Genomic DNA, 26,295 nt, shown 5'->3' on the forward strand with positions numbered 1-26,295 from the left:
AAAGCAAACAGAACTGATATTCTACCACGGAGTAAAGAGTATTAGCAAAAATCGCAAAGAAGTTCACCAAGATGGAGAGTGAGAGCCGTTTTAAGTTATGCCATGTTAGTGACAGATACTAATTGGTCCGGCAAAGAATTCCAAGTGGATGCACATCTTATATTGAAGAACCTTCTTCTTAACTCAAGTTAGTGCCTTGTATGAGCGATTTTAAACTAGTGCCAGAGAACACAGGAAGAAGGAAAAGAGTACCTGATAGAATAGGAGAATGTCTATGAAAAATCTCTAAATAGTTAATTAAATCATGTCTAAGTAACCTATCCTTAACTGAACACATGTATAATACTATTTGCCTCACCGAGTAGTGCAAATTTCCCAGACTACGAATGCGTTTAGTCCATCTAGGTTCCACAAATTCAAACAATCGAAGATCTAGCGTATAACCTGTATTCCATATCGAAGAACCATATTCTGATAAAAGGCGAATATACAAGATGTATAATGGGACAGTAAAGGAAGCTTCACTATTAATTGTAGCTAGAATAGCCCAGCATCGGAACTCTTAGGGATGAAGAGGTCATCCAAGATAAAGCCAGATGGAGAAACATGCTGGTACCATTGACAGGCGTAACGCCTACTACTGGGAGCTGAAATAAATAAAGAGTAAGAATTAACTTGCAATAAGTTGGTGAAATATCATGGATGTGTCTATCATTACTCATAAGTCAGATGCGATTTCTTTCGTAGGGATAGGAGAGTAGTTTGAATAATACTATTGTGATTAATCGTGTTCCAAAATATTGACTTCTTGATAAATCTTAATAGAATACATTTATTTGAAATCGTTTTCAAACCAAAAGGACATGCACTAGGGTATTGTAACCACTACTAACCCTATAACCAAACGATATGTCGCACGCACGACATGTGATCTACCATGCCACACAGGATATCATCAGACACAGGCACAGGTTAATCCATATTTACTGTAGCCCAAACAGTACTGCCAATCCCATGCTGACCTACACACATTCCAAAATCACAAACAAGCATACATCACACTCGCGCGACCCTACCAATAAATGTTTCCCACTAGACATGTCATTAATCATACCTATACATCTACCCAACTACATAATCATAACTAAAGCATACACAACGTCAAGACACATTCACTAAAACTGACTATATCCATTGTACTACAATTAACTTACAAACATTACTGTAGAAAGAGATCATGTAAATGTCAACAGGCAACGCGTGTCGAAAGAAAAACCAACTTTACAAGAAATCTATTATAAGCAAGTCCTTGACAGACGAAAACAAATACAAAGCGTACAAAAACAAACTTACAACAATTTAACGGAACTGCGAAAAAAAAATACTATGACACACTGCTTGAAAATTATAAAGGTAATTTAAAAAAGACATGGGAAGTATTAAACAACTTAACTAGGCCCAGCAATAATAACACCGATGAATTCAAAGACATTATTAAAAACGGAAAAACTAAAAAAGAAGTGGCAAACGAATGTAATAATTTTTTCTCCCATGTAGGACCTAACCTCGCGAAACAAGTAAAAACAACACATCAAACTTATGAGACCTTTTTGAAACACCGAATAAATAACACTACGTTTTTAAAACCCGTCACGGAAAACAAACTTTTGAACATAGTAAAATCAATGCAGAACAAGAAATCACTCGATTGCACATAACAAATTATGCCTATCATCAAAAATAATTTTCTGACAATATGCAATAAATCATTTGAACAAGGAATATTTCCAAATGCAACGAAAATAGCAAAAGTAATACCGATGTTCAAATCAGCCGACAAATCAAGTTATAAAAACTATAGACCAATTTCACTATTACCACAGTTTTCCAAAAATCTTGAGAAGTTATTCTCAATTCGCCTTGACTCATTTATAAAAAAATGACGTCATTTACCACAGTCAATATGGATTTCAACGAAATCTTTCAACGTCAACAGCAGTAATGGAATTAATTGAAGAGATAACTAACAATATAGAACAAAAGAAAAAGACAGCCGGCATATTTATTGATCTAAAAAAGGCATTTGACACAATAAATCATGAAATCCTAATTCGAAAGGCCGAATACTATGGGCTAAGAGGTAAGGCAAAAAAGTTATCCAAAAAACAGGAAACAATATGTAGCCATTGAGGAAGAAAGATCACATATTTTACCAGTTACATACGGAGTACCTCAAGGTTCAGTTCTAGGACCCAAACTATTCTTACTATACATTAATGACATTACAAATGTATCCAACCTTATGAAATTTATACTGTTCGCCGACGATACCACCATTCTATGATCCGATATAAATTCCGACAAACTGATTAAGACAATTAATGAAGGATTATGTCAGCTATCTAACTGGTTTTCAGCCAATAAACTATCCTTAAATGTATCAAAAACTAACTACCTACTTTTCTACAAAAATAATGAAAACACTAAGCCGATCAAAACAAATAACGAAATTATTGAAAAAGCGTCCGTCAGCAAATTCCTAGGCGTGTATTTAAACGATCAACTTAATTGGAAACATCATATAAATCACGTGATAAATAAGATGTCCAAAACTTTAGGAATAATGCATAAAATGAGAAATATCCTCAATGAAAATACCCTACGTACCATTTACTGCAGTCTACTACTACCACACCTAAACTACTGTTCAGAAATTTGGGGTAATACTTATCAAACTAATCTTCAACGCATAATTACCTCACAAAAAAAAGGCACTGCGTATAATCTACAATGTAGGTCGTTTAGAACATACAAATAATTTATTTAAAAAACTAAATCTACTGAAATTCGTGGACTTAATAAAGTACAAAACTGCCATTGTTTTGCACCATATCTACAATAAACAAATGAATCAAAACATATTGAAATTTTACTCAACTTACGAAACTCGCTATGCGACTAGGAATACAAATGACTTCTTTAAAAACTCAATACAGAACAACCAAAAAAGGCCAATGCTTATCTATTATAGGTGTTAACACATGGAATAAACTTGAAAAGGAATTACCTAAGACAAAAAGTTTATCAACATTCAAACGATATTTAAAAAAGCCATTAATCTACAGTGGTGGGCAGCGATAAATTTTGCGATAAAGCGATAATGTAAAGCGATAAATTAGTCCTATAACGATAAAGCGATAAATTTCCAAGATACCTTAAAGCGATAAGCGATAAATCCTGCGATAAATACAAAAATACTCAATTTTTGCTACTTATCCATTTAAAAACCTCTTTTTTAACTTAAAACACCATATCTGTTTGCCGCGTAACAATGAGCCTGTAACCTCCCGCCGTAACGGTTTTTCGTCTTCTACTTTATCGCTGGATTTATCGCGGGAAATTTGAAAGCGATAAATATAAGCGATAATTTTTTCCGGTTAAAGCGATATTATCGCTTTACTTATCGCAACGCCCACCACTGTTAATCTATAAGTATTAGTATATTGAACATTTCAGGTCCACTTCATGATTGTATTCATGGAGAAACTGTCATGTACCGCCCAAGTCTGCCTTTTTTTTTTTTTTTTTCCTGCAGGTGACGGTGACCCGGATCCGCGCAGTAAGCAATTATAGTCCCATCAACAATCGACCTGACCTCTCACCTCTCACCTGACCCCCACATGATGCGATGCTCACACGTGACCCCGATTCCTACGTGAGGTCGGAGTTAGCAGGCGTCGTGTTACATCTCACTGAAAAAAAGAAGAATATATATATATATATATATATATATATATATATATATGTGTGTGTGTGTGTGTATGTATCTATATGTATGTGTGTGTGTATATATCATACTAACATGTAACAAATATAAATTAAATAAAAATAATTATTTCCCCATAAGCTTTGCTTCACGCTCTCCCTTTTCAACAAGTAATTTTGTAAAAAAAAAAATGTATATTTGTATGTATAAATTGTATTTTATTTTGTTGAATAAACCTTAACTAACTAACTAACCCCACGCAGAAATGCTGATGAAGGCATTTCTGTGTATATATGTTGGCGACTGCGTCGCCATATTGGGATTCTCCCAATTATCCACGGGACTCTCCCTATAGAGAGATTACCCACGGGACTCTCCCCATATAGGGATTACCACAGAACTCTCCCTCTGGGTCTGTACATAATCATCTGTTTAATAAATAAAAGCTCATCCAGCTGGGTTTACCTCAAAACCATTCAGAGCTCCGGAAGACTTCAACTCGACGTAGCCACGCTCAAATTGGTGATGTAAACGATATACATACGTTTACAGTGTGTCTGACTACATGTGGCGAAGTCATTGATAATATTAGTTTGTATCGAGCGTTATCTTTACATACAAATGAAGGTCATAATTATATACCATAGGGAGGTAAAAAAAAAGGCATAAAATCCACTCTAACCCATTCCATCCCCACATACTCCACTCCCATTCACACCCCTCCCTCCCTCTTCCCTTGGCTCCTCCTAGATGAGGGGTCATTCCTGCATCTCGCCCAATGCCCTGGGTCAGAAGCAGTGTCACAAGGCGGCACATAAAAAGCAAGAGAACAAAGATTATGTGTAATATAATTAATGTAAATTAGAAAAAGAAGTAGAGCCCTGGGGAACTTCACTAACCATATTTCTAGTGTTACTATGATAATGGTTGACCACCACACTTGCATTGCGATTGTGCAAAAAGTCCTTAATTAATCCAGTTGAGGCCACTCCCTCTGATGCTCAATGAGTGTAATAATCGTGTAAATAGTGTAAATCAATTGTAAGTAGTTGTGCGGATTATGAATGAAATTGTGGGGAGCAGTGATTGTTCAACTACTGTTGATAATAGTCCCACACAGCAGTTATGATTTATAAAATGTCTCAAACTAAAAAATTTCCATTCGTGAATTGAACGGCAATAAAAATTCTACATGTCAATATGCTATCGCCAAAACTGGTTCATTTGAATTTAGACTATGAAAACTGTACAGTCATTAGCCAATATCATAAAAGTTAAAATTCCAAACTCAAGACATGTAATAAAAATATTCTGGCCTGCACATTTCCTTTTTCCATTATTTTACACACAAGAGATTCTTCGTGAGTCTTTAAGTTAAATTTATTATATAACCTCTCCTTTTAATCCTTGGAGTATTTTCGTACATATACTTCATAGTTGTTATACATTGCAGATTATATTTGCTATAATAATGACCAACATGAAAAATATGTGCACGTATCCTGCTCCAGAAATATTGTCATCGATCACGTAGGAAACGTATGTTTTGTTTATGTTAGTAAGAATCGTAACCATCTTGCACTTACTTCAAAATGAAGAAAGACAAAAATCAAATTGATTACTATTCTTAGTAATATCTGAAGAACATACTGCATTGACAATTGATTCTATTTAAAGCCATTATTGATACAAGATAATTGGGAGAGCGAATTTTGTATAACTTACAAAAATTGTAGATGATGTAAAACTTTCTTGTGGAATGGCTTGGACATTTCATAAATTTTGAACATGAAGCCAGTTTAGATGATTAATTGGAAGAATCACGAAAAGAGGTGCTACAGCTTTATTTAAGTTGAAAAAATTAAACTGGTAAGTTAATTTACTAGGTATGATAAACTACACAATGTAGACTAGTCACTCTAGACTAGTGACTAGTTACATACGATATTTACTAGTAAGTAGCTTGATGGTTCCCAGTTTCATGCTTTTTTGCCATCACTCCTGTTTGATGTGTGCAATAGTAGTTTTATATATGGTGGAACCACAAATATTGTTTCTAAATTATCACTCGCCATATTTCTTGTGAGTTGTGTCTTTACTTTGTCTTTGATATGCTATCCTAGTAGTGGTTTTCAACTTAGGGTTAACTCACCTGGTTAACTCATCCATTTGGGCCATAACAACCAGTGTCCATATGAGGCTGGTTACAGGAGTGATAGGCCCAAAAGTCACAGATGGATATGTTAGTCACACATTGTTGGTTACCTGAAGACTGCAGGTCTTCTGCAAGAGAGATCAATGGCAACAGGGGTCTCACTAAACGCCGACCAACGCCGACCGAAGCCGACCAAAACCACACAATGATGGTTTTTGCTCAAATGCATAATCTATATATAAAAATAGCATGTGGTTGCATTATTTGACCTATTTTCTTTAAAATGTGTGATTTCCATGTAAAATCATCAAAGAGAAGTTACGTTTTTATCCTCTGCAAAATTACCAACCGGCAACCAACGCCGACCAAACCCAAACAATGACGGCTTTTGCTCAACTGACAAAAACGTAACTTCTCTTTGATGATTTTACATGGAAATCACACATTTGAAAGAAAATAGGTCAAATAATGCAACCATATGCTATTTTTTATATATAAATTATGCATTTGGGCAAAAACCGTCATTGTGTGGTTTTGGTCGACGTTGGTCGGCGGTTGGTAATTTTGCAGAGGATAAAAACGTAACTTCTCTTTGATGATTTTACATGGAAATCACACATTTTAAAGAAAATAGGTCAAATAATGCAACCATATGCTAATTTTTATTTGAAATTATACATTTGAGCAAAAGCCGTCATTGTTTGGGTTTGGTCGGCGTTGGTTGCCGGTTGGTAATTTTGCAGAGGATAAAAACGTAACTTCTCTTTGATGATTTTACATGGAAATCACACATTTTAAAGAAAATAGGTCAAATAATGCAACCACATGCTATTTTTATATATAGATTATGCATTTGAGCAAAAACCGTCATTGTGTGGTTTTGGTCGGCGTTGGTCGACTTTGGTCGGCGTTTAGTGAGACCGTGGCAACAGATTGATTTGTTGATCAAGCATGCAGGACTACTACAAATCAGTTACAAACTGTGACTGGTGGAGTGTACCCTTAAAATTAAAAAGAAATTTAGCATAGTTTATAAAGACTATAAATGCCTTAAAGGTCAAAAAGTGTTAAATGTATTCAAGGAAATGATTAGCAGGAGAATAGTTCTAGCATGAATAGCTGGAACTGAAATTTAGCTTCAGATACGTTGGAAGCAAGTAAACATTTAGGAGGGATTGAAAAGTGTCATAAGAAATAGGTATCTAGGGATAAATGAAAAAAAGAAGAAGAAAAAGATATATTATGCCTACAGCACTGCATGGAGCAGAGAATTAGAATTTGAAGGAGCCAGGAAAGAAGAGCCTAAACATGTTTTAGAAGCATGGTAGAAATTACAGGTATAGAGTAAGTAATATGGATATGAGGCAGAGTGTGTAGGTGGAAAGAGACCTGTAGCAGATAGGGTGGATCAAAGAATACTGGGATGGTTTGTGTATATGGAAAGAATAATAGGTAAATGTTCAGTTGTGTACATGGACGTGATATAGCGTTAAGAAATTAATTATTAATTTTGTAAATTATAATATATCAATGTAATATGCAATTTTCTTGGCAGAAATAAAAAGCAACAAAGTTGCTAAAACAGATTTCGTAAGTAACGAAGTCACGCCGGATGAATGGTATGCCATGTTTGTTATGATAGATGCAGACGTCGAAGAAATGAAAGGATGATAAATTCGCCTTACCTAACCTAACCTAACGTGTATTTAGTGAATCGGTACCTGTAATTTAAGGTCATCCGGATCGTCATCATCATCGTCATCACAGATGTTGGCGGCCTGTTCAATCACTCTTTCTGATTGTGGGGTATATAGATTTTTTCATAGCTTGAAGGAATGCATGGATTTCAGCTCCATAGCATTCCTTCAAGAATATATACCTCGTGAAGTACTGGCAGAAGTACCAAGGGCGTACACCAGGCCTCAACTGGACCAGGCAGACAACACTTGACAAATGACAAGATGGTGTCCTGATCCTATGCTAGCGACTTCGTTCGTTAGCATATTGGCTTATAGCAAGGTATTTTTTATCTTTATTTCCGCCAAGAAAATTGCATATTACGTTCATGTATTATACAGACGCTCCTCAACTTATGTTTTAGTTACGTTCCGAACGGCCGAACGTAAGTTGAAAATGAACATAAGTTGTTACTGTACTATACATCCGTAAATTCTATTACTGTATCTTATAAAACACCCCTAAATCATTAATTATACATGTAACATTGTAAAATAATAACATTAATTTCCAATCAATTAAATTCAAGCAACATAAATTGAGATGGTGGAGGAGGATGAGGATGAGGCAAGGCACGTTCAGTCTGTCGTTTGTGCCATGTAAACAATGGACGCAGCGTCATGCGTAAGTATCGTTTGAACTACGGAGAGCGCGCTAAACTAAAAAATTCACTCAAAATTTTTTTTTTTTACAATTTTTTTTTTACAGTCAGTTCAAACGTAAAATCGAAAAAACGTAAAATGAATGAACGTAAGTAGAGGAGCGTCTGTAATTTACAAAATTAATATTTAATTTTCTAACGCTATATTGCGTCCATGTACACAACTGAACAAATACCGAATAATATTTTAGAGTGAACATTACTACTTTACATCTAACCTGTGGAACATTATTAGTGTCTAGATATAAATTTAGTGACTAAACTATGGTATTTTAGGAGTGAAGCACTTAGTAAAATTCTTGTAGTATTTTTTTTTTTAACATTCTGTATCTACATTTGATCATGTCTATTTCTCTGTTTCAGAGAAATCATCTGCTGCCTCTCTAAAGTTGTTCTGCACTGGACCTTTTTAATAATTTTACCTTTCTGAATAGTTTCCTTTGTATAATTCCAGTTTCTCTCTCTGTTATGTTCATTTTTGATTTAGTCTACAATATGTGACCATTTTCATGTTTGCGAGTGTCTTGGTAAAAGTGTTTTAAAATATTTCAGCTAGGAATGATGAATTCTGAATTCTTTCAAAATCTGCCCTTGCCTGAACTGAAGTGGAGCAAGTTTATAACTAAGCAGTGTCGACTAGATGCTATTCGAGGGTTAGAAAAAGTGCGGCAGGGAAGGCTATCAAACTCCCAGTACATCTCTAGAGTCAAAACGAGCATAGCTGAGACACATATGGTCACAGATAGAATATTTCAGCAGAAAGAGCAAGTATGGAATGAGTGTGTTTAGGTTTCATTATTTTGGATGATTGCAAAACATTTTGATTATTGCACAAGGAGATCAAGGATTTTTTTTTAGTTTAATTACTACCGTATTTTCCGGCTTAAAACGCGCATCGGGTTATAATGCGCACCCATGCACTTCGTTATCTCAGTACACAGATAGCGCGCACCGACGTATAACGCGCATGCCCGATCGCATTTGTCTATAGCGCAGTTTTACCTCGGTATTTATATCATGTGAACGAGGTTACATGGAGAAGTATTTTTCATTGGCTAGAGCCACCGCTGGGAAATCTGTTGATTTGTCACTAAATTAAGTGTCAGTTTAGGCATCAATCAGGACACAACTAAGAAAAAGTCGGAACTACATGTACCGGTATATGACTCATGTTGTGCGTTGGTCCCTTATTACTTTGTAGCTTTGTTTGGAAATATGATCTAAAAAAGTTTATTGAAAGTAAAATATACAGAAAAATTTCGGGATTTTTACAGAAAATGTTCATTTTATATCTTGAGGAAATAATTCGTCTTTACCATTTTTTTTTTTTATTTAATACTGAAACAAACTACAGACTGTTTCGTTTTAGCTTTGAACCTGCAATGACAGTGGTGAAATAGGACAGTCTCTCATCGAGGTGACGTTTAGTTAATATAACTCCCGAAAGAGGGTGTTGTAGTCAGGTGTTTGACACGATTTTATGAACAGCCGCAACGGAATTTGTACCATACCTAAAGTGAAGCAACAAAGCCAACAAAAAATTCAAACTAAGATGCTGTGAACATGGGCAAATATCATAAATATTGATCATATTTCATGGTGTTTAGGCCTATTTAAACATGAAAAATAAGATTCGATAGATACCTACCTATACCAAATATTTATATACGGTAGCCCATGCCGGCTTATTCTTTCATGTCACCATGGCTGTTCTTCTTGTTCTCACGGAACGTCACGGAGAAGTGTGCCTCCCGACTTTGTGACGGCCAACATTGTCACGTTGTTGTGAAAAAAAAATTACACACACAGCCGCAGAATTTTTATCGTAGGCCGTAGATAATGCGCACCACCGGATAACGCGCACCCCCCATTTTTAGGCCCCTCCAACGGAAAAAAGTCGCGCACTATATGCCGGAAAATACGGTAATGAAAAATACATTTACGTAACTTAGCTAATTATGAACTAGTTGAAATTGAACTTATTAGTTATTTGGCACTGTAATCTCTCAGACTTTATATGTACAATTGTATCAAAGTGTTTTATATATACTTATACTACTTTGGAAAAAGTGTATTTCCTTTGAAAAATATATTCAGGCCTCATGTATTGCACAAATAGAGCTACAACTGTGATATTTTTGGCAGATTGGTTCTTCACATGTAACTCATGCTGATCTTGATAGTGTAGATAACCAGTATCTATTATGTGGTATGAGTGATGGAGGAGTTGCCATTTATGATGTCAATTCACAAACTGCTGATGGGGAAATTCCCATTGTTGGATTGGTTCCTGGTGGAAGAAGAGGGAGCCACAAAAATAAGGTAAGAGTTGTTTTGTTTCAAACATACATCAAAATGAGGAAGACTTAAACTAAATTAGTAATAGAATTATACCAGCTAATACAAAAAAATCTATAGAAGAAAGCTTCTAATTGAACAACAATGGTATCATTTAATTATCCCCAGCCTCATGGCAGGTGGCAATGGTCTTTGAGCCCTCACAATTATTTCTCAAGAGAGAACTCCATGCTATGTTAGTGTGGACTATTTCTTTGTTGAGGAAGGAATGTCAGCGATCCTTATGTGAATAAGAAGTGGAAGTTGACAGACATGTTATGACAAACTAGATACCCTCTAGGGTTTGTTCTCTTGGGATCAGTTGTGGGTTCTTATTTGTGGTGGTTTTGCAGGAGGGACATCAGAGAGAATCATCTCCTCACTTTTCATCTTCAGATCTCATCAACATCCTGATCCTCATCTAAAAATGTAGCTCTATGTTCAAAGTCTCTGTTAACTTTGACCACCTTTCTTTCACTTTCTGAGAGCTGACAATCAGCAATTTTTCTCTCTTCCTCCTCCTACTAGTTAATGACAGGAGCAGCCAGTTGTTATTTTTAAGGATTTATTTTGTGTTGCTCAATAGGTTTTAATGTGTATAAACTGGGAGAGTTTTAACTATCCTCCACATAGGGATGATGGCCAATTCATAGTACTTGTGTACTTTATACGCATTAAATGGGATTTAATGTCCCCTATATCAACACCTCAGTAAAACAAATATTATTATACTTTATGTAGAAAAATTAAACTTTATGACATTTATCATTTGTTTATTTGTTGCTGATTTATTTGTTTATTTGATGCTGGGTATGTGGAGGCTGCAGGTCTTCTGCAAAAAAGATGGACTTGCTTATTTATTAATTTTTTCTTGTAAGATCCTCATTTTTCACATCAGGTTGACTGTGTCCAGTGGTATCCTGCTGATGCTGGACTATTTACAACCTCCTGCCAAGATGATCGGTTAAAGGTGTGGGACCCAAACAGGATGAAGCCTGTGGATCAATTTAAGTTGGACTGCAAAATATGTCACCATCACATGTCACCAGTAGCATCTAAACATTCTTTGATAGCTGCAGGCGGAGACTCAGGTAGTATACCCGTAATCATTGTGCTAATTGGCATACATCACCTTGCTTTTGTCTCGAGCACTATGGTGGGAACAAGAGATCTTTTCTTCCCTGAAGTGCTAAGATGAGATTAATTAATCTGCTGGCCTGGGTCTCTCTTGCTAAAGACCATCCTTCAGGTAACTGGCAACAGCCTCCAGGTGGGACCATAACACTCAGGGAAGATATATTGTGTTGTTGTCTGGGTCAATGAAGTGGCCCTCCTGTGAATGGCTGTGTCTTGCTGCATTCCTTCTAACCCAGGGCGATGGGCGAAATGTAGGGATTATCCATCATCCAGGAGGAGCCGAGATGAGAGGGAGAGAGGGGTAGTGAATGGGGATGGAATGGGTGTGAATAGAATTACACCTGTTGACTTTGGTTACCTCCCTTGTAAGGGGGAAAAGGCCCTTAGTATATGTATGTATGTCTGGGGATTGTTAGTGTGAGGGATTGTAGTTTGAGGTGTTCTGTGTCCTTTATGTGGTGGTTGTGTCTGGGGCAGTTTGAATGTGTGGCGAGGCTTATTCTGTTTTGGTACTTTCAAGCTGGATGGTGTACTGAATGCAGGAGTGCCAGTGTAGTTCTTGTCAGGTGTGGGAGGGATTTATTTTTTGGACCTTATGTCTGGAAGTTGTTGTTGGAGTATGGAGTCTGGCAGTCTGAGATGCTGAGACAAAAGTTGGGACTGAATGGGTTTCATTTATTTTTAATATGGCCTTGTGTGTTGAATTGGCTACCCCCCTTGAAACAGGAAAGGGCTTTTGTTGTGTGTGTATGTGTGTACATATGTGTATTTACCTAGTTGTATCTTATGGGAAGGGGAGCCATGTTCATAGTGTCCCAACTTTGTATCGCGCAATGTCTAGATTGCTCTTAAATTCGTTGACGTAAATGGAGTAGGAAACACAGGAGTCTCAGTCTGAGTTTATTCCTGACTAGTTTCGCAGGTATGCTTTTTCAAAGGAATGACCTTCCTTTGAAAAAGCATACCTGTGAAACTAGTCAGGAATAAACTCAGACTAAGACTACTTTATTTCCTACTCCACTTATGTCAAGCTGTCAGAATGTCTCAACATTTAAATTCGTGTATGGTTTTTATGCACACTATTGTTTTGTCCAGTTTGTTCACTCTGTGTGGAAAACTGTTTTTTTTTTCAGGTCTCTTCTATAACTATCCTTTTTGAGTTTTTTTCATGTCCTCTTCTGTTTCTCTTGTCCCAATTTAGTAAGTCCTTTCGTGATTCTGTAGATGGTCAATAGGTTATCTCTTTCTCTTCTTTATTCGTAAGTCGGTAATTTCAGTTTAGCCAGTCTCTCCTCATATGACAGGTTTGAAAGTGCTGGGGCCATTTTCATGGTTGCTCTCTGGATTCTTTCAATTTTCTTTATATTCTTTTTGGTACTGGGTGACCATAGTGTCACAGCATACTCCAGTCTAGGCCTTATTAGTGTGACTAATATTTTTTTTAACCATTTCTTTGTCTAAATAGGTAAAAGCCACCTTTATTGATCTAAGCAAGTTGTAGGATTCTCCGACAATTTTGTTTATTTGTTTATCAGGGGACAAGTCATTTGAGATAATTATTCCCAGGCCTTTTTCAGATCCCACTTTCTTCACTTCCTTTGTTTCAATTGTATATTGTCCTGATATTCTTTTTTTTTTTTTTTACTTTTTCCAATCTCCATTATACTACATTTCTTAATGTTGAAGTCTTCTTTCCACTTCTGCCTCCATTTCCAAACCTTGTTTAGGTCTCTCTTGTTCACTTCTTGTTCAAGTTTTGCCAGCCTCTCCTCATATGATAGTTCTGAGAGTGTTGGTGCCAATTTCGTAATTGCTCTTTGTATTCTTTCAAGTTTTGTTATACATTTTTTTGTACTTGGTGACCACGTCGTCGCTGCATACTCCAATTTTGGTCTTATCAAAGTGACTAGTATTTTCTTCACCATTTCTTCATCCAGGTACATAAATGCCACTTTGATTGATCTTATTAAGTTATAAGTTTCTTAAAAAATTTTGTTGATATGTTTCTCAGGGGACATATCATTCATAATAATGACTCCCAGGTCCTTCTCTTCTTTCATTTTTTTTATTTCTTCCTCTCCCAATGTATATGATCCCACTATTCTTTTTTGCTTCTTCCAAATTCCATTATACTACACTTCTTAATGTTGAATTCCATCTCCCACTTCCTATTGAGATCACTCTGCAGTGACTCACAATCTTCTTCGGTGCTCACTTTTTTCAACATTTTTGCATCGTCTGCGAAGAAGCTCATATAACTTTCAATCCCTTCATCCATATCATTAATATATATAGCAAACATTATTGGGACCAAAACTGTTCCTTATGGAACTCCACTAATCACCTCATCCCAATTGGAACGTTTCTCTCTTATCACCACTCTCATTTTCCTTTCATGCAAGAAGTCTTCCATCCATTTAAGTAGTTTGCCCTGTATTCCTCCTGTAGTTTCTAATTTCTTTAGCAATATCGTATGTGGCACCTTATCAAAAGCTTCTTTCAGGTCTAGATGTGCACAGTCAGCCCATCCATCTCTTTCTTGTATTATATCTATTAGTCTTGAATAGAAACACATCAAGTTTGTGACACATTTTCCCCTCTCTCTTTTTTTTTTGTTTATGGAAAGAAGCAAAGAAACTCCGAAAGACAAAGAACCAGCAAAAAGATGCTTGGAAGAAAGCAGAATAGAGACTACAATTGGTGTCATTTGAAAGAAGACGTGTCTTTCTCAAACACCAAGGGAATACCAAAAGTTTGAAAGAGGTTTTCTTTTGGAGCTTCAAGGGGAAGGAAATATGCATAGAGTGTTAGAAATGGATAGAGAGCCCAGGTATAGAAATAATGAGAAATAGAGATAATGACATTTTGGATGAATTATTAGAGCTTAAAAGTGAGTATAAAATAATGTACAAAGTAGCTATGCTAAGGAAAGCCAATGAGGAGAATAATAGGGAGATAGATGGCTTAAAAAAGGAATTAAATAAATTAAAGGGAGAAAATGAAAGCTTGAAAAGTGAATATAAATAGGAATGAGTCATTACAAAAGGAGATAAAAGATCAAATGCAAGCAGTGACTGAAAAGGTGGAAGAAAAAAATCAAAGAAAATGACTTACAGGAAATAAAGAAACAGTGGAAAGTTGAACAGGAATGTCAAAAAGTATCCTTTAAAGAAATAATGGAGCAACAGGTCAAGGAGAATACCAAGGAAATGGTGATACAAGTAATTAAAGAGAAAGGCAACTTAGGGACACAGTGGATAAAAAAGATGCATTGCAATCTATGGCATTAAAGAGAAGCATGATGTACCTAGATATTAGAGAGAAAAGGAGAATAAAGAGATCGCTAAGGAAATTCTGAAAAAATTACAAGTGGAAGGACAAGGTTTGGATAGGGAAATCAAGGAGACCTATAGAATGGGTAGATACTGTAAAGAAAAACAATACAGGCCACTGAAAGTAAAGCTTAGATCATAAGCAATTGCAGAAGTGCTATCCAGAACAACGAAATTAGCAAATAGTGAACAATACAGAAATATATGGATAAAAAAAAAATGAGTGAAGAAGAAAAAAGAAAAAGAACTTTTTTCTAAGTGAATAAAAAAAAAAAAAAAAAACGAATAAAGAACTGAAACTGAAAAGAATGATTTCTTTTTGGAGAGTGGTGGACCTGAGGCTGAGAAAATGGTATATAAGGAAAAAGGAAATAAAGCAGACAGAAAAAGATGAGAAAGGAAATTAAAAATAGCTTATACCAATATAGATGGAATAACATGAGGAATGAATGAATTAAATGATTATCTGGTCTTAGAAAAACCAGACATAATGGGAATAGTGGAAACTAAATTAAAGTGTACTCTACCACCCAACACTGTGGGATAAGGTTTATACAATTGATTGACAAAGAATAGAAAGAATAAACAGGGTGGCAGAGTATTAATTTTGACTAATAAAGATTTAAATGTAACAAAAATAACTGAAGGAGAAAATAATGTAGAATCAATTACGATATAAGTTGAAAGCAAATTTATGAAGAGAAGAAAATTTGTAGTGGTGTATGTATCCCCCAGAACACAGTCCTGGACAGAAAGTGATCATTCCAAAATATTAGAAGTTACAAAATATGAATTAACTAATATACTGAAGGACAGAGGAAATATAGTAATTATGGGTGACAGTTCAAAAGAAATATGTTGGGAGGAAATGACAGTGAAGGGTGTAGAGGAACTCTGGGGCAACGTCCTACTCGACATGACCATTGAATACACAATGACTCAGTGGATAAGGGAAAATATCACATACAGAGGTAGTGAAGAACCATCAAGGCTGGAATTAATACTTATGACAGAGCCTGATATTGTCAACAAAATTGAGTACAAAACTCCAATAGGAAAGAGTGACTATGTACTAATAGAATTTGAGTTGAAAGAGCAAATGGATCAAAGCAGAAATGATAAACATAGAATAGGAAGACTAATGTACAACAATTTTTTTTTTGAGAAACTCAAAAAATCCTTTTGCAATGCGAACTGGGAAAATTCCTAAATGAAGAAACAGGGATGGAAGAGAAATGGAATATGCTAAAAGAAATTTATAATGAGTGAATAAATACGTACCACAACAAAAAAAGGAAAGAACATACATAAAAATCTGGTACAACAAAAAATGTAGTGATGCTAAGAATAAAAGAGATAAAGCTTGGAAGAAATGTAAAAAAGACAAGAAAACAAGCAAATGGCTAATGTACATCAAACTAAGAAATGATTATGGAAAAATGCGCAGAGATGAAAAGAGAAACTACAAAAAAAAAAAAAAAAATAGAAAAATGGAAGGAAGAACCCAAACTATTTTACAGATATGTAAATGGCAAACTAAAGAATAAAGAAGAAGTAGAAAAGCTGCGCCAGGGTAAATACGAATATACAAAAGAACTGGAAATGGCTGAAATTATGAACAACCACTTCAAATCAGTATTCACAATAGAAAACTCACCTAACTGTGAGGAAATAGAGATATATCCCCCTCAGTGAAAGAAATAATTGTAACACAGAAGGAAATCAGCGACCAAATCAAAACCCTTGATGTCAGAAAATCACATGGTCCAGACGGAATTGCAAATTGGATACTGAAAGAATGCATGGAGGAATTAACAGATAAAATATACAATATAATTAAATTCTCACTTCAAGAAGGAAAGGTGCCACAGGACTGGAAGAATGCAAACATTATATGTACCAATTTATAAGGGAGGAAACAAGGAAGATCCATCAAATTACAGACCGGTCTCCCTGACAAGCACAGTAGCAAAAATTTGCGAAAAGGTCATCAAAAATAGATGGGTTAAACATTTGGAAGAAAAAACTATACTGAATCCAAATCAATTTGGATTCAGACAAGGAAGATCATGTACAACAAACTTGATCTGCTTCTACTCGAGATTAATAGATATAATACAAGAGAGATGGTTGGGCAGACTGTGCCTTTCTGGACCTACAAAAGGCATTTGATAAGGTACCACACAAGAAACTAATAAGGAAAATAGAGTCAATAGGTGGCATCAGAGGAAAATTATTGGAATGGATGAAAGACTTCCTGACTGGGAGGAAAATGAGAGTAGTAATTAGAGATAAATTCTCAAATTGGGAAGAAATGATAAGTGGTGTCCCGCAGGGATCAGTACTGGCCCCGATCATGTTTGCCATATACATAAATGACATGGATGAAGGAGTAGAGTGTTATATGAATTTCTTTGCAGATGATGCAAAAATACTAAAGAAAGTAAGAACAGAGGAGGATTGCAACTCATTACAACAAGACTTGGACAAGATCTGGAAATGGACTCAAATGTGGGAAGTGAAATTCAATATCAAGAAAAAGTAAAAACAGAATTTCGAGAGATTATGAAATTGGTGAAGAGGTCAAAAAAGTAAACTGGAGTGATGATCAGCAAAGACATGACACCAGACAAGCATATTATTTAAATAGTCGGAGAAACCTACAATTTATTGAGGTCAATAAAAGTGGCATTTGTCTATTTGGATGAGGAAATGATAAAAAAGTAATTAACTACACTAATAAGACCAAAACTTGAGTACACAGCAACACTATGGACACCCAGTACCAAAAAGAATATAAAAAATTAGAAAGAATACAAAGAGCAACAACAAAATTAGCACCAACTCTTTCCAAAATGACATATGAACAAAGACTGTCCAAATTAGAATTACCAACTCTGGAACAAAGAAGGGAAAGAGGAGACCTACTAACTATCTATAGAATTGTGAAAGGAATGGAAATCTTAGATAAGAATGATTGATTGAAATGGGACAATGGAAAAACAAGAGGATATGAAAAGAAACTAAAAAAAGATAATTACAGAAGATATATGAAAAAAATAGCTTCCCACACAGAGTGATAGATACTTGGAACAAATTAAACAAAGAAACTGTGTGCAAACACTCTTCAAGATTTTAAGAAAAAACTTAATGCTGAAAGATACAAAGATGGGTCACCACAAGTATAGCTCCCTTCCCGTATAATACAACTAGGTAAATAAATACATGATCTTCCTTGTCTAACTCCATACTGCCTCGGATTTAGTACATTGTTTTTTTCCAAATGCTTTACCCATCTAATTTTGATAATTCTTTCACAAATTTTAGCTACCATACTTGTAAGACAGACTGGTCTATAGTTTCTTCATTTCCCCCCTTATATATTGATACTATATTTGCTCTTTTTCAATCTTCTGCAACTTTTTCTTCTTTCAATGAATTGCTTTTTAGACTATGTATTTTGTCTGTTAGTTCATTCCTGCATTCTCTCAAATCCAGTTTGCCATTTCATCAGGAACATGTGATTTTCTAACATCGAGATTACTCAAGTGATTCATTATTTCATTCCTTGTTACTTCTATCTTTTTCATAGGGGGGCTTTCTCCTCCCACTCGACATCTCTAAGTTGTGTGTTTTCCTTCGTAAACACTGATTGAAAGTGCTTGTTCATGATTTCTGCCATTTCTATTTCCTCTGTGTATTCAGCTCCTCCTTGTCGTAGTTTCATTAATTCTTGTATGTTTTATAATCATATATGGTAGGTTGTCTCTACCCTTCACTGTCATCTCTCCCCAGCAGATTTCTTTACAGTTAAAGTCACCCATTATAAATATTCTTCCTACATCTTCCATTATCTTATTTAGTGCTATCCTTGTGTCTTCTAACATTCTTGTGTTCTCTCTCTTCCCATGAAGCCATTTTAGGAGGCACATAAATTACCACAAACTTTCTACTCTTCTTGTCCCTGTCCTCTATTTCCATCTTAATCATTTCCACTCTATTCTTTCCGTATGTAACATTCCTCACATTTATATCCCTCTTAGTCAGGAACATAACTCCACTACCTTGTTTTACTTCTCTGTTTCTAATCCAATAATTATATACACCATGTCCTACACAATTCCCGTTATGTCAGGTTCTTTTTCCTTCAGATAATCATTCAGTTCATTTAAGCCTGTTGTTAATCCATCTATATTTGTGAAAGACACTTTTAATTTAATCTCCATCGTGTTTTCTGTTTCCCTTCTGTTTTTCTCTATGAACCATTTCCTTACTTTCATATCCACTACTCTCCAGTAGAATTTCTCTTTGACTGTTATGTTCTCATTTTTTTTTCCTTAGCTTCTATTCTTTTTGTTTTCTCTTCCTCTCTTTATTCATCTCTCTTTTTATCCATACCTATTTATACTATTAATTTTTTGCTGGTTTCCCTGTTTTTGATAAGACATTCTCTGCTGTCATTTGTGACCTGAATTTAACCTTAATTGGTCTGGTCTTGTCTATATTGTATTTCCCCAGTCTATATATTTCTTCAATTTCTTTCCCTATTTCTTGTTCATCTTCTTGAACTATTTTTAATACCTTGTTTACTTTTTCCTTCTCCTTTACTCTTGTAGTCCTATTTGGATTATGCTTCTCTTCCATTCCTAATATAATTATACATTTCTTTTTATCTGCTAAGTCTCTTACTATATTCTCCTTCTCTCTCATCACTTTAATAACTGTGTCCTTAGTTTCTTTCATCTGTTGTTTCACTACATCTCTAAATTCAATTTTGTTATTCTCTTGGACTTTTTTCCAACCACTTACCTTTTTATTGTGGGCTCTTTATTCTCTTTATTATTCCTTTTTAATTCCTTTTTCTCATCTTTTACTTCTCTTTACTTTTTAATTCTTCTATTTCTTTAGTTAGGTTTTGATTTTCCTCCTTTATTTCTTCCAGTTTATCAACTCTTTGTGTAACTAGTGCGAGTTGGCTAAACCTAACCTCCCATGCTTCATTAATTTTTGTTAGTTTCTCCTCTAGACTTACTAGTTGGGGGAGGTTGTCATTTCCTTCAATAAATCCATAGAAGTAATTATCTCCTCTTTCCATTGAGCTGCTCTTATCTATATTCCTACTCTTAATACTTTTGCTCACCTGTTCGACCTTTGCTGTGTCGTCTGCACACCTTTTGTTTATACCCCTTCTGACTTTCAAGGCCAGTTCCTCAACTTCCTCATTTTCTTCCATTTTTCTCAATAATGCCTCCCCTTCTTTTTCTTCACCTGCCCACTACACCATGAGCTTTCCCCTTCCCTACCAATACAACACAGGTACTCCCTCATCACTGAAATCCATGAAAATTGCATTTTTTTTCTGGAGTTCCAATCTTCGCCATCAATCCAACGCGTGTATTTACCTAGTTGTATTTTACGGGAATGGGAGCTATGCTCGTGGTGTCCCGTCTTCATATCTCATTTTATCTAGACTGTTTTTAAATTCGTGTGTCGTTTTTGTACACACCACATTTTCATCTAACTTGCTCCAAACGTCTATTACCCTGTGGGGAAAGCTGTTCTTTTTCAGGTCTCCTCTACAACTGTCTTTCTTGATTTTCTTTCCATGTCTTCTTGTATCTCTACTATCCCATTTTATTAGATCCTCTCTATCAATAGTTTCTATGCCTTTCATGATTCTATAAATAGTTATCAAGTCTCCTCTCTGTCTTCTTTGCTCTAATGTCTGTAGCTCAAGTTTTGCTAGTCTCTCTTCATACGATAGTTCTGAAAGTGTTGGTGCCAGTTTCGTAATTGCTCTTTGTATTCTTTCAAGTTTTGTTATACATTTTTTTTTTGTACTTGGTGACCACATCGTTGCTGCATACTCCAATCTTGGTCTTATCAAAGTGATTAGTATTTTCTTCACCATTTCTTTGTCCAGGTATGTAAATGCCACTTTGGTTGTTCTTATTAAATTATAAGTTTCTCCAAAAATTTTGTTGATATGTTTCTCAGGGGACATATTTATAATAATGACTCCCAGGTCCTTCTCGTTTACTACTTTTTTAATTTCATCCTCTCCCAATTTATATGATCCCACTATTCTTTTTTTGCTTCTTCGAAATTCCATTATACTACACTTCTTAACCACTTCCATACGGTGATGCCTACGTAGGCGGCATGAGGAGCAAGTGGGTACTCGATGATGCCGATGTCGCCATCTTGATTATATTTATTGTAGTCGTCCCTACGTAACTTTCATTCTCTATAAACTGGCTTCATCATATTTTCTATGGTTATCAAAATACACGGGTGAAAGAGAACGAACGATTGAGCACTTACTTTATTTTTTTAATGCAATTATTATGACGCAACATTGCACGTCGGGCAACTAATGCTGCCAGACATGCGATGTGCCCTGGAGTGAAGAGGTTAATATTGAATTCCATTTCTCACTTTCTATTCCATTCCCATACTTTATTGAGATCATTCTGCAGCAGCTCACAATCTTCTACGGTGTTCACTTTTTTTAAACAATTTTGCATCGTCCGCAAAGAAGCTCATATAACTTTCGATTCTGTTATCCATATCATTAATATATACAGTCGTACCTCGGTACTCGACCATAATCCGTTCTGAGGTGGTGGTCGAGCACCGATTTGTTCGAACACCGAAACCAATTTTCCCCTTATCACTGTCTTTCTTTGGACCCATTATTAAGGGCTAGAGCAACACGAAAAAGTTTAAATCTGGGAAGAAATACTCGAACAAACTGCGTACGTCTTACTCCGCTGGCGGTCTGAGTCGAACTGACGCTTACCCGCTGTTCGAGCTAGTCGAGTACCGAAAATCTGTTCGAGGTCCGATGCATTTTCTACTCGAATTTTTTGGTTGAGCACCGATTTGGTCGAGTATAGAGGCGGTCGAGTACCGAGGTACGACTGTATATAGCAAACATTGTTGGGGCCAGAACTGTTCCTTGTGGAACTCCACTAATCACTTCATCCCAATTAGAGTGTTTGTCTCTTATCATCACTCATTTTTCTTTCATGCAAGAAGTCTTCCATCCACCTCAGTAGTTTGCCCTGTATTCCTCCTGCAGTTTCTAATTTCTTTAGCAATTTCTTATGTGGCACCTTGTCAAAAAAAATTTCAGGTCTAGAAATGCACAATCAGCCCATCCATCTTTTTCTTGTATTACATCTATTAGCCTTGAATAGAAACACATTAAGTTTGTGATGCATGATCGTCCTTGTCTAAATCCAAATTGCCTTGGATTTAGTACGTTGTTTTTTTTCCAAATGCCTTACGCATCTAATTTTGATAATTCTTTCACAAATTTTAGCTATTGTACTTGTAAGAGAGACCAGTCTATAGTTAGTAGGGTTTTCCATGTTTCCTCCTTTATATATTGGTACTATATTTGCTCTTTTCCAATCTTCTCAAACTTTTCCTTCTTTCAATGAACTGCTTATTAGACTATGTATTTTGTCTGTTAGTTCATTCCTGCATTCTCTCAAAATTCAATTTGCCATTTCATCTGATCCATACGATTTTCTGACATCGAGACTACTCAAGGGATTCATTACTTCATTCCTTGTTACTTCTATCTCTTTCATAGGGGGGACTTTCTCCCAATCGATATCTCTAAGTTGTATGTTCTCCCTTGTAAACACTGTTTTAAAATGCTTGTTCATGATTTCTGCCATTTCTATTTCCTCTGTGTATTCAGCTCCTTGTTGTAGTTTCTCTAATTCTTATTTGTTTTTCTTTTTGTTGTTTACAAATCTGGAAAATAGTTTTGGTTTATCTTTACATTTTCCTATGACATCTTTTTTGTATTTTCTCTTTGCTTCTCTGCACACTTGTACATATTGATTTCTATAACTAGTATATATTTTCCATTTTTCAGGTCTTTTGTATTTTTCTATTTTATCCAAGCTTTATCCCTTTTGTCTTTTAACTCCCCACATCTTTTGTTGTACCAACACTTTACATACCCTTTTTTCTTGTTTTTGTCATGGAACATAGTTTTCCACTCCTTTATAAATTGTTGTCAAAATATTCCATTTCTCTTCTACTGTTGTTTCCTCCTTGTGTATCCTTTCCCAGTCTACTTTTTGAAAGAATTCTCTTATTTGATTAAAATTTGTTTTTTCATACATCAATCTTCCCTTTGTATATTGTTCATTTTTTTCCATGTATTTTTCCTCATTTAGTTCCAGTTCAACTAATATGTGGTCACTTTTACTTATTGGTGTCTTATATTTAATCTTTTCCACTATTTCAGGTTCTGATGTGATTATTAGGTCCAGTCTCGATGGTTCTTCCTCATTTCTATACCTAGTATTCTCTTGTATCCATTGCATCATTGTATATTCTATAATCATATCAAGTATAACATTTCCCCATAGGTCGTCTCCACCCTTCACTGTCAACTCTTCCCAGCAGATTTCTTTACAATTAAAGTCACCCATTATCTTATTTAGTGTTATCCTTGTGTCTTCTAACATATTTTTGTGTTCTTTCTCTTCCCACGAAGCCATTTTAGGAGGCACATAATTTACTACAAACTTCCTGCTCTTCCCATCCCTGTCTTCCACTTCCATCATAATCATCTCTACTTTATTCTTTCCGTATGTGACATTCCTCACATTTATATCCCTCTTAGTCAGGAACATAACTCCAGGCCTTGTTTTACCTGTTTCTAATTCAATAATTATATGCACCATGTCCTACACTGTTGGGTGGTAATGGACCTTTCAATTTTGTCTCTACAATTCCCATTCTGTTCGGTTCTTTTTCCTTCAGGTAATCATTCAGTTTGTTCAAGCCCGTTATTAAGCCATCTATATTTGTGTAAGACACTTTTAGTTTTCTGCTACTTTCATCGTGTTTTCTGTTTCCCTTCCGTTTTTCTCTGCTATGAACCATTTCCTCACGTTCATATCTACTACCCTCCAATGGAATTTCTCTTTGACTCTGTTCTTTTCTTGTTTTTTTCCTTAGCTTCTATTCTTTTCATTTTCTCATCCTCTCTTTCCTCTTTATTTTTCTTTTTATCCATACCTGTTTATACTGATCACTTTTTGCTAGTTTCCCTGTTTTTTTTTCTAAGTCTCTGCTGTCATTTGTGACCTGAATTTAACCTTAATTGGTCTGGTCTTATCTGTATTGTATTTCCCTATTCTATATATTTCTTCAATTTCTTTCCCTGTTTCTTGTTCATCCTCTTGAACTACTAATATCCTGTTTACCTTTTCCTTCTCCTCTTTTACTCTTGTGGTCCTATTTGGATTATGCTTCTCTTCCATTCCTTATATATAAATATACATTTCTTTTTGTCCACTAAATCTCTTACTATATTCGCCTTCTCTCTCATCACTTTACTGTGTCCTTAGTTTGTTCTTTCATCTGTGTCATTATATCTCTAAATTCAATTTTGTTGTTCTCTTGAACTTTTCTCCAACCCTGTACCTCTTTTGCTGTGGACTCTTTATTCTCTTCATTATTCTTTTTTAATTCCACATTCTCAACTTTTACTTCTTTTAACTGTTTTTTTTATTCTATTTATTTAGGTTTTGGTTCTTCTTTAGTTCTTCCAATTTATCAAGTCTTTGAATAATCTGTGTATGTTGGCTGAACCTAACCTCCCAGTGTTTGTTCATTTTCTCTATTTTTTCCTCAAGACTTGTTAATCGGGGGAAGTTGGCATCCTCTCCCTCATTAAATCCATGAAAATTATTATCTCCACTTTCTATTGTGTTGTTCTTATCTATATTTCTAATTTTAGTGCCTTTACTGATATTTTCGACTTGACCTGTGTCGTCTGCAGCCCTTTTGTTGACATTCCTTCTGACGTCTGGGGGAGCCCGTTTGTCTCCTTCCTCATTTCCTTCCATTTTCCTCAGTAATCCCTCCTTTTCTCCTTTTTCCTCACCTTCCCACTACACCACAGGCTTTCCCCTTCTCTACTAATACAACAAAGGTACTCCATCGTCGTTGAGATCCACGAAATTTTCAGTTTTCCTGGAGTTCCAAACTTCGCTGTCACTTTGACTGTTGTGTGTGTGTGTGTGTCTGTGTATATCTATATACCAAGGGCCTCTTCTACCATATAAGGGAGGTAGCAAGTCAAGGCTCGCACCCACTCCCACCCAATCCTCTCCCATTATTTTCCATTCATATTAGCTCCTCATGGATGGTCATTCCTGTCCGGTTATCCTATTCCAGCCAATGAAATTTGAGGTAGAAATTATGATATATATAATTATAATTTTTGTCTCAAATTTCATTGACTACAACAGTGCAGTGGCTAGTTCTGTTCACCTCCAAAATCACAATGAATTTTTCAGGAAGTACTGCACGGCCTTTGACCTTAGCAATGTGGCAGGGTATTTGTAATTATAAATCTTTAAAATGCATAGGTTGTGCTTTATAATATGGTAATGCTCTATTGTTTCACAGGGGATGTCATCTTATGTGATCTACGTACTGGCTCTTGTACACATCGTCTCCATGGGCATCAAGACGCTGCTTCAGTGATACAATGGGCTCCAAGAAATCAACACATTCTTGCCACAGGAGGGCGAGACCAAACAATACGATTTTGGGATGTTCGATCCAGCAGAGGATGTTTACAGCTACTTGACATGGACAATGCCAGTCCTGAGGTAGTGCACATGAGGAAGAGGAGAAAAATTCTAACAGTTGCTCACAGGAGTCGAGTGACTTCTCTCTGTTTCACGCGTGATGGACTTTGGCTTCTTTCTTTTGGTTATGATGGAGAATTAAAGTTGTGGAATTCCTCAACTGGAGAAAATGCAATGATTGAGTTTAGTGAAATTTATACAGAGTTGAAAAATAATGTGAAAATGGCTGTCTCATACCAGACAACTCCAGACCTTGTGTATCTTCCGAGTAAATCAAGAATTCTGGTGTATGAGCTCTTCTCGGGAAAATTAGTGAATGTGTTAAATGGACATTTAATGACTGTAAATGGTGTTGTATACAATCCAAGGAATTATGACCTGTACAGTTATGGAACGGATAGAAACTGTCTTGTTTGGAAACCAAGGTTGTTTGTAGAGACTCAAAATATAGAAGAAGATGAAATTGAAGATATTGTGCCCACGAAAAAAGCTAAAGGACCAACTTGTGATGACTGGAGTAGTGATGAAGACTGATG

At 35.7% G+C, this 26,295-nt stretch overlaps 1 protein-coding gene and 1 long non-coding RNA gene across 2 annotated transcripts; one reads left to right on the forward strand and one right to left on the reverse strand.

Annotated features, from left to right (window-relative positions):
• Positions 1 to 486: 486 nt before the first annotated feature.
• Positions 487 to 6,099, reverse strand: LOC143032831 (uncharacterized). The gene is made up of 3 exons (XR_012967142.1): positions 5,919 to 6,099; positions 3,663 to 3,752; positions 487 to 647 (listed from the first exon to the last, which is right to left on the reverse strand). It is a non-coding gene; the product is annotated as an uncharacterized LOC143032831 (long non-coding RNA).
• Positions 5,329 to 26,295, forward strand: LOC143032830 (DNA excision repair protein ERCC-8-like). Its single transcript, XM_076197960.1, has 5 exons — positions 5,329 to 5,635; positions 8,872 to 9,087; positions 10,465 to 10,641; positions 11,555 to 11,747; positions 25,575 to 26,295. Exons 2-5 carry the CDS (start codon positions 8,878 to 8,880, stop codon positions 26,291 to 26,293), a joined length of 1,299 nt encoding a protein of 432 aa, XP_076054075.1. The 5' UTR covers positions 5,329 to 5,635; positions 8,872 to 8,877; the 3' UTR covers positions 26,294 to 26,295.

This window comes from Oratosquilla oratoria, chromosome 14 (assembly GCF_046742065.1).
Source record: "Oratosquilla oratoria isolate Oo_2021 chromosome 14, ASM4674206v1, whole genome shotgun sequence".
NCBI classification, from domain to species: domain Eukaryota; kingdom Metazoa; phylum Arthropoda; class Malacostraca; order Stomatopoda; family Squillidae; genus Oratosquilla; species Oratosquilla oratoria.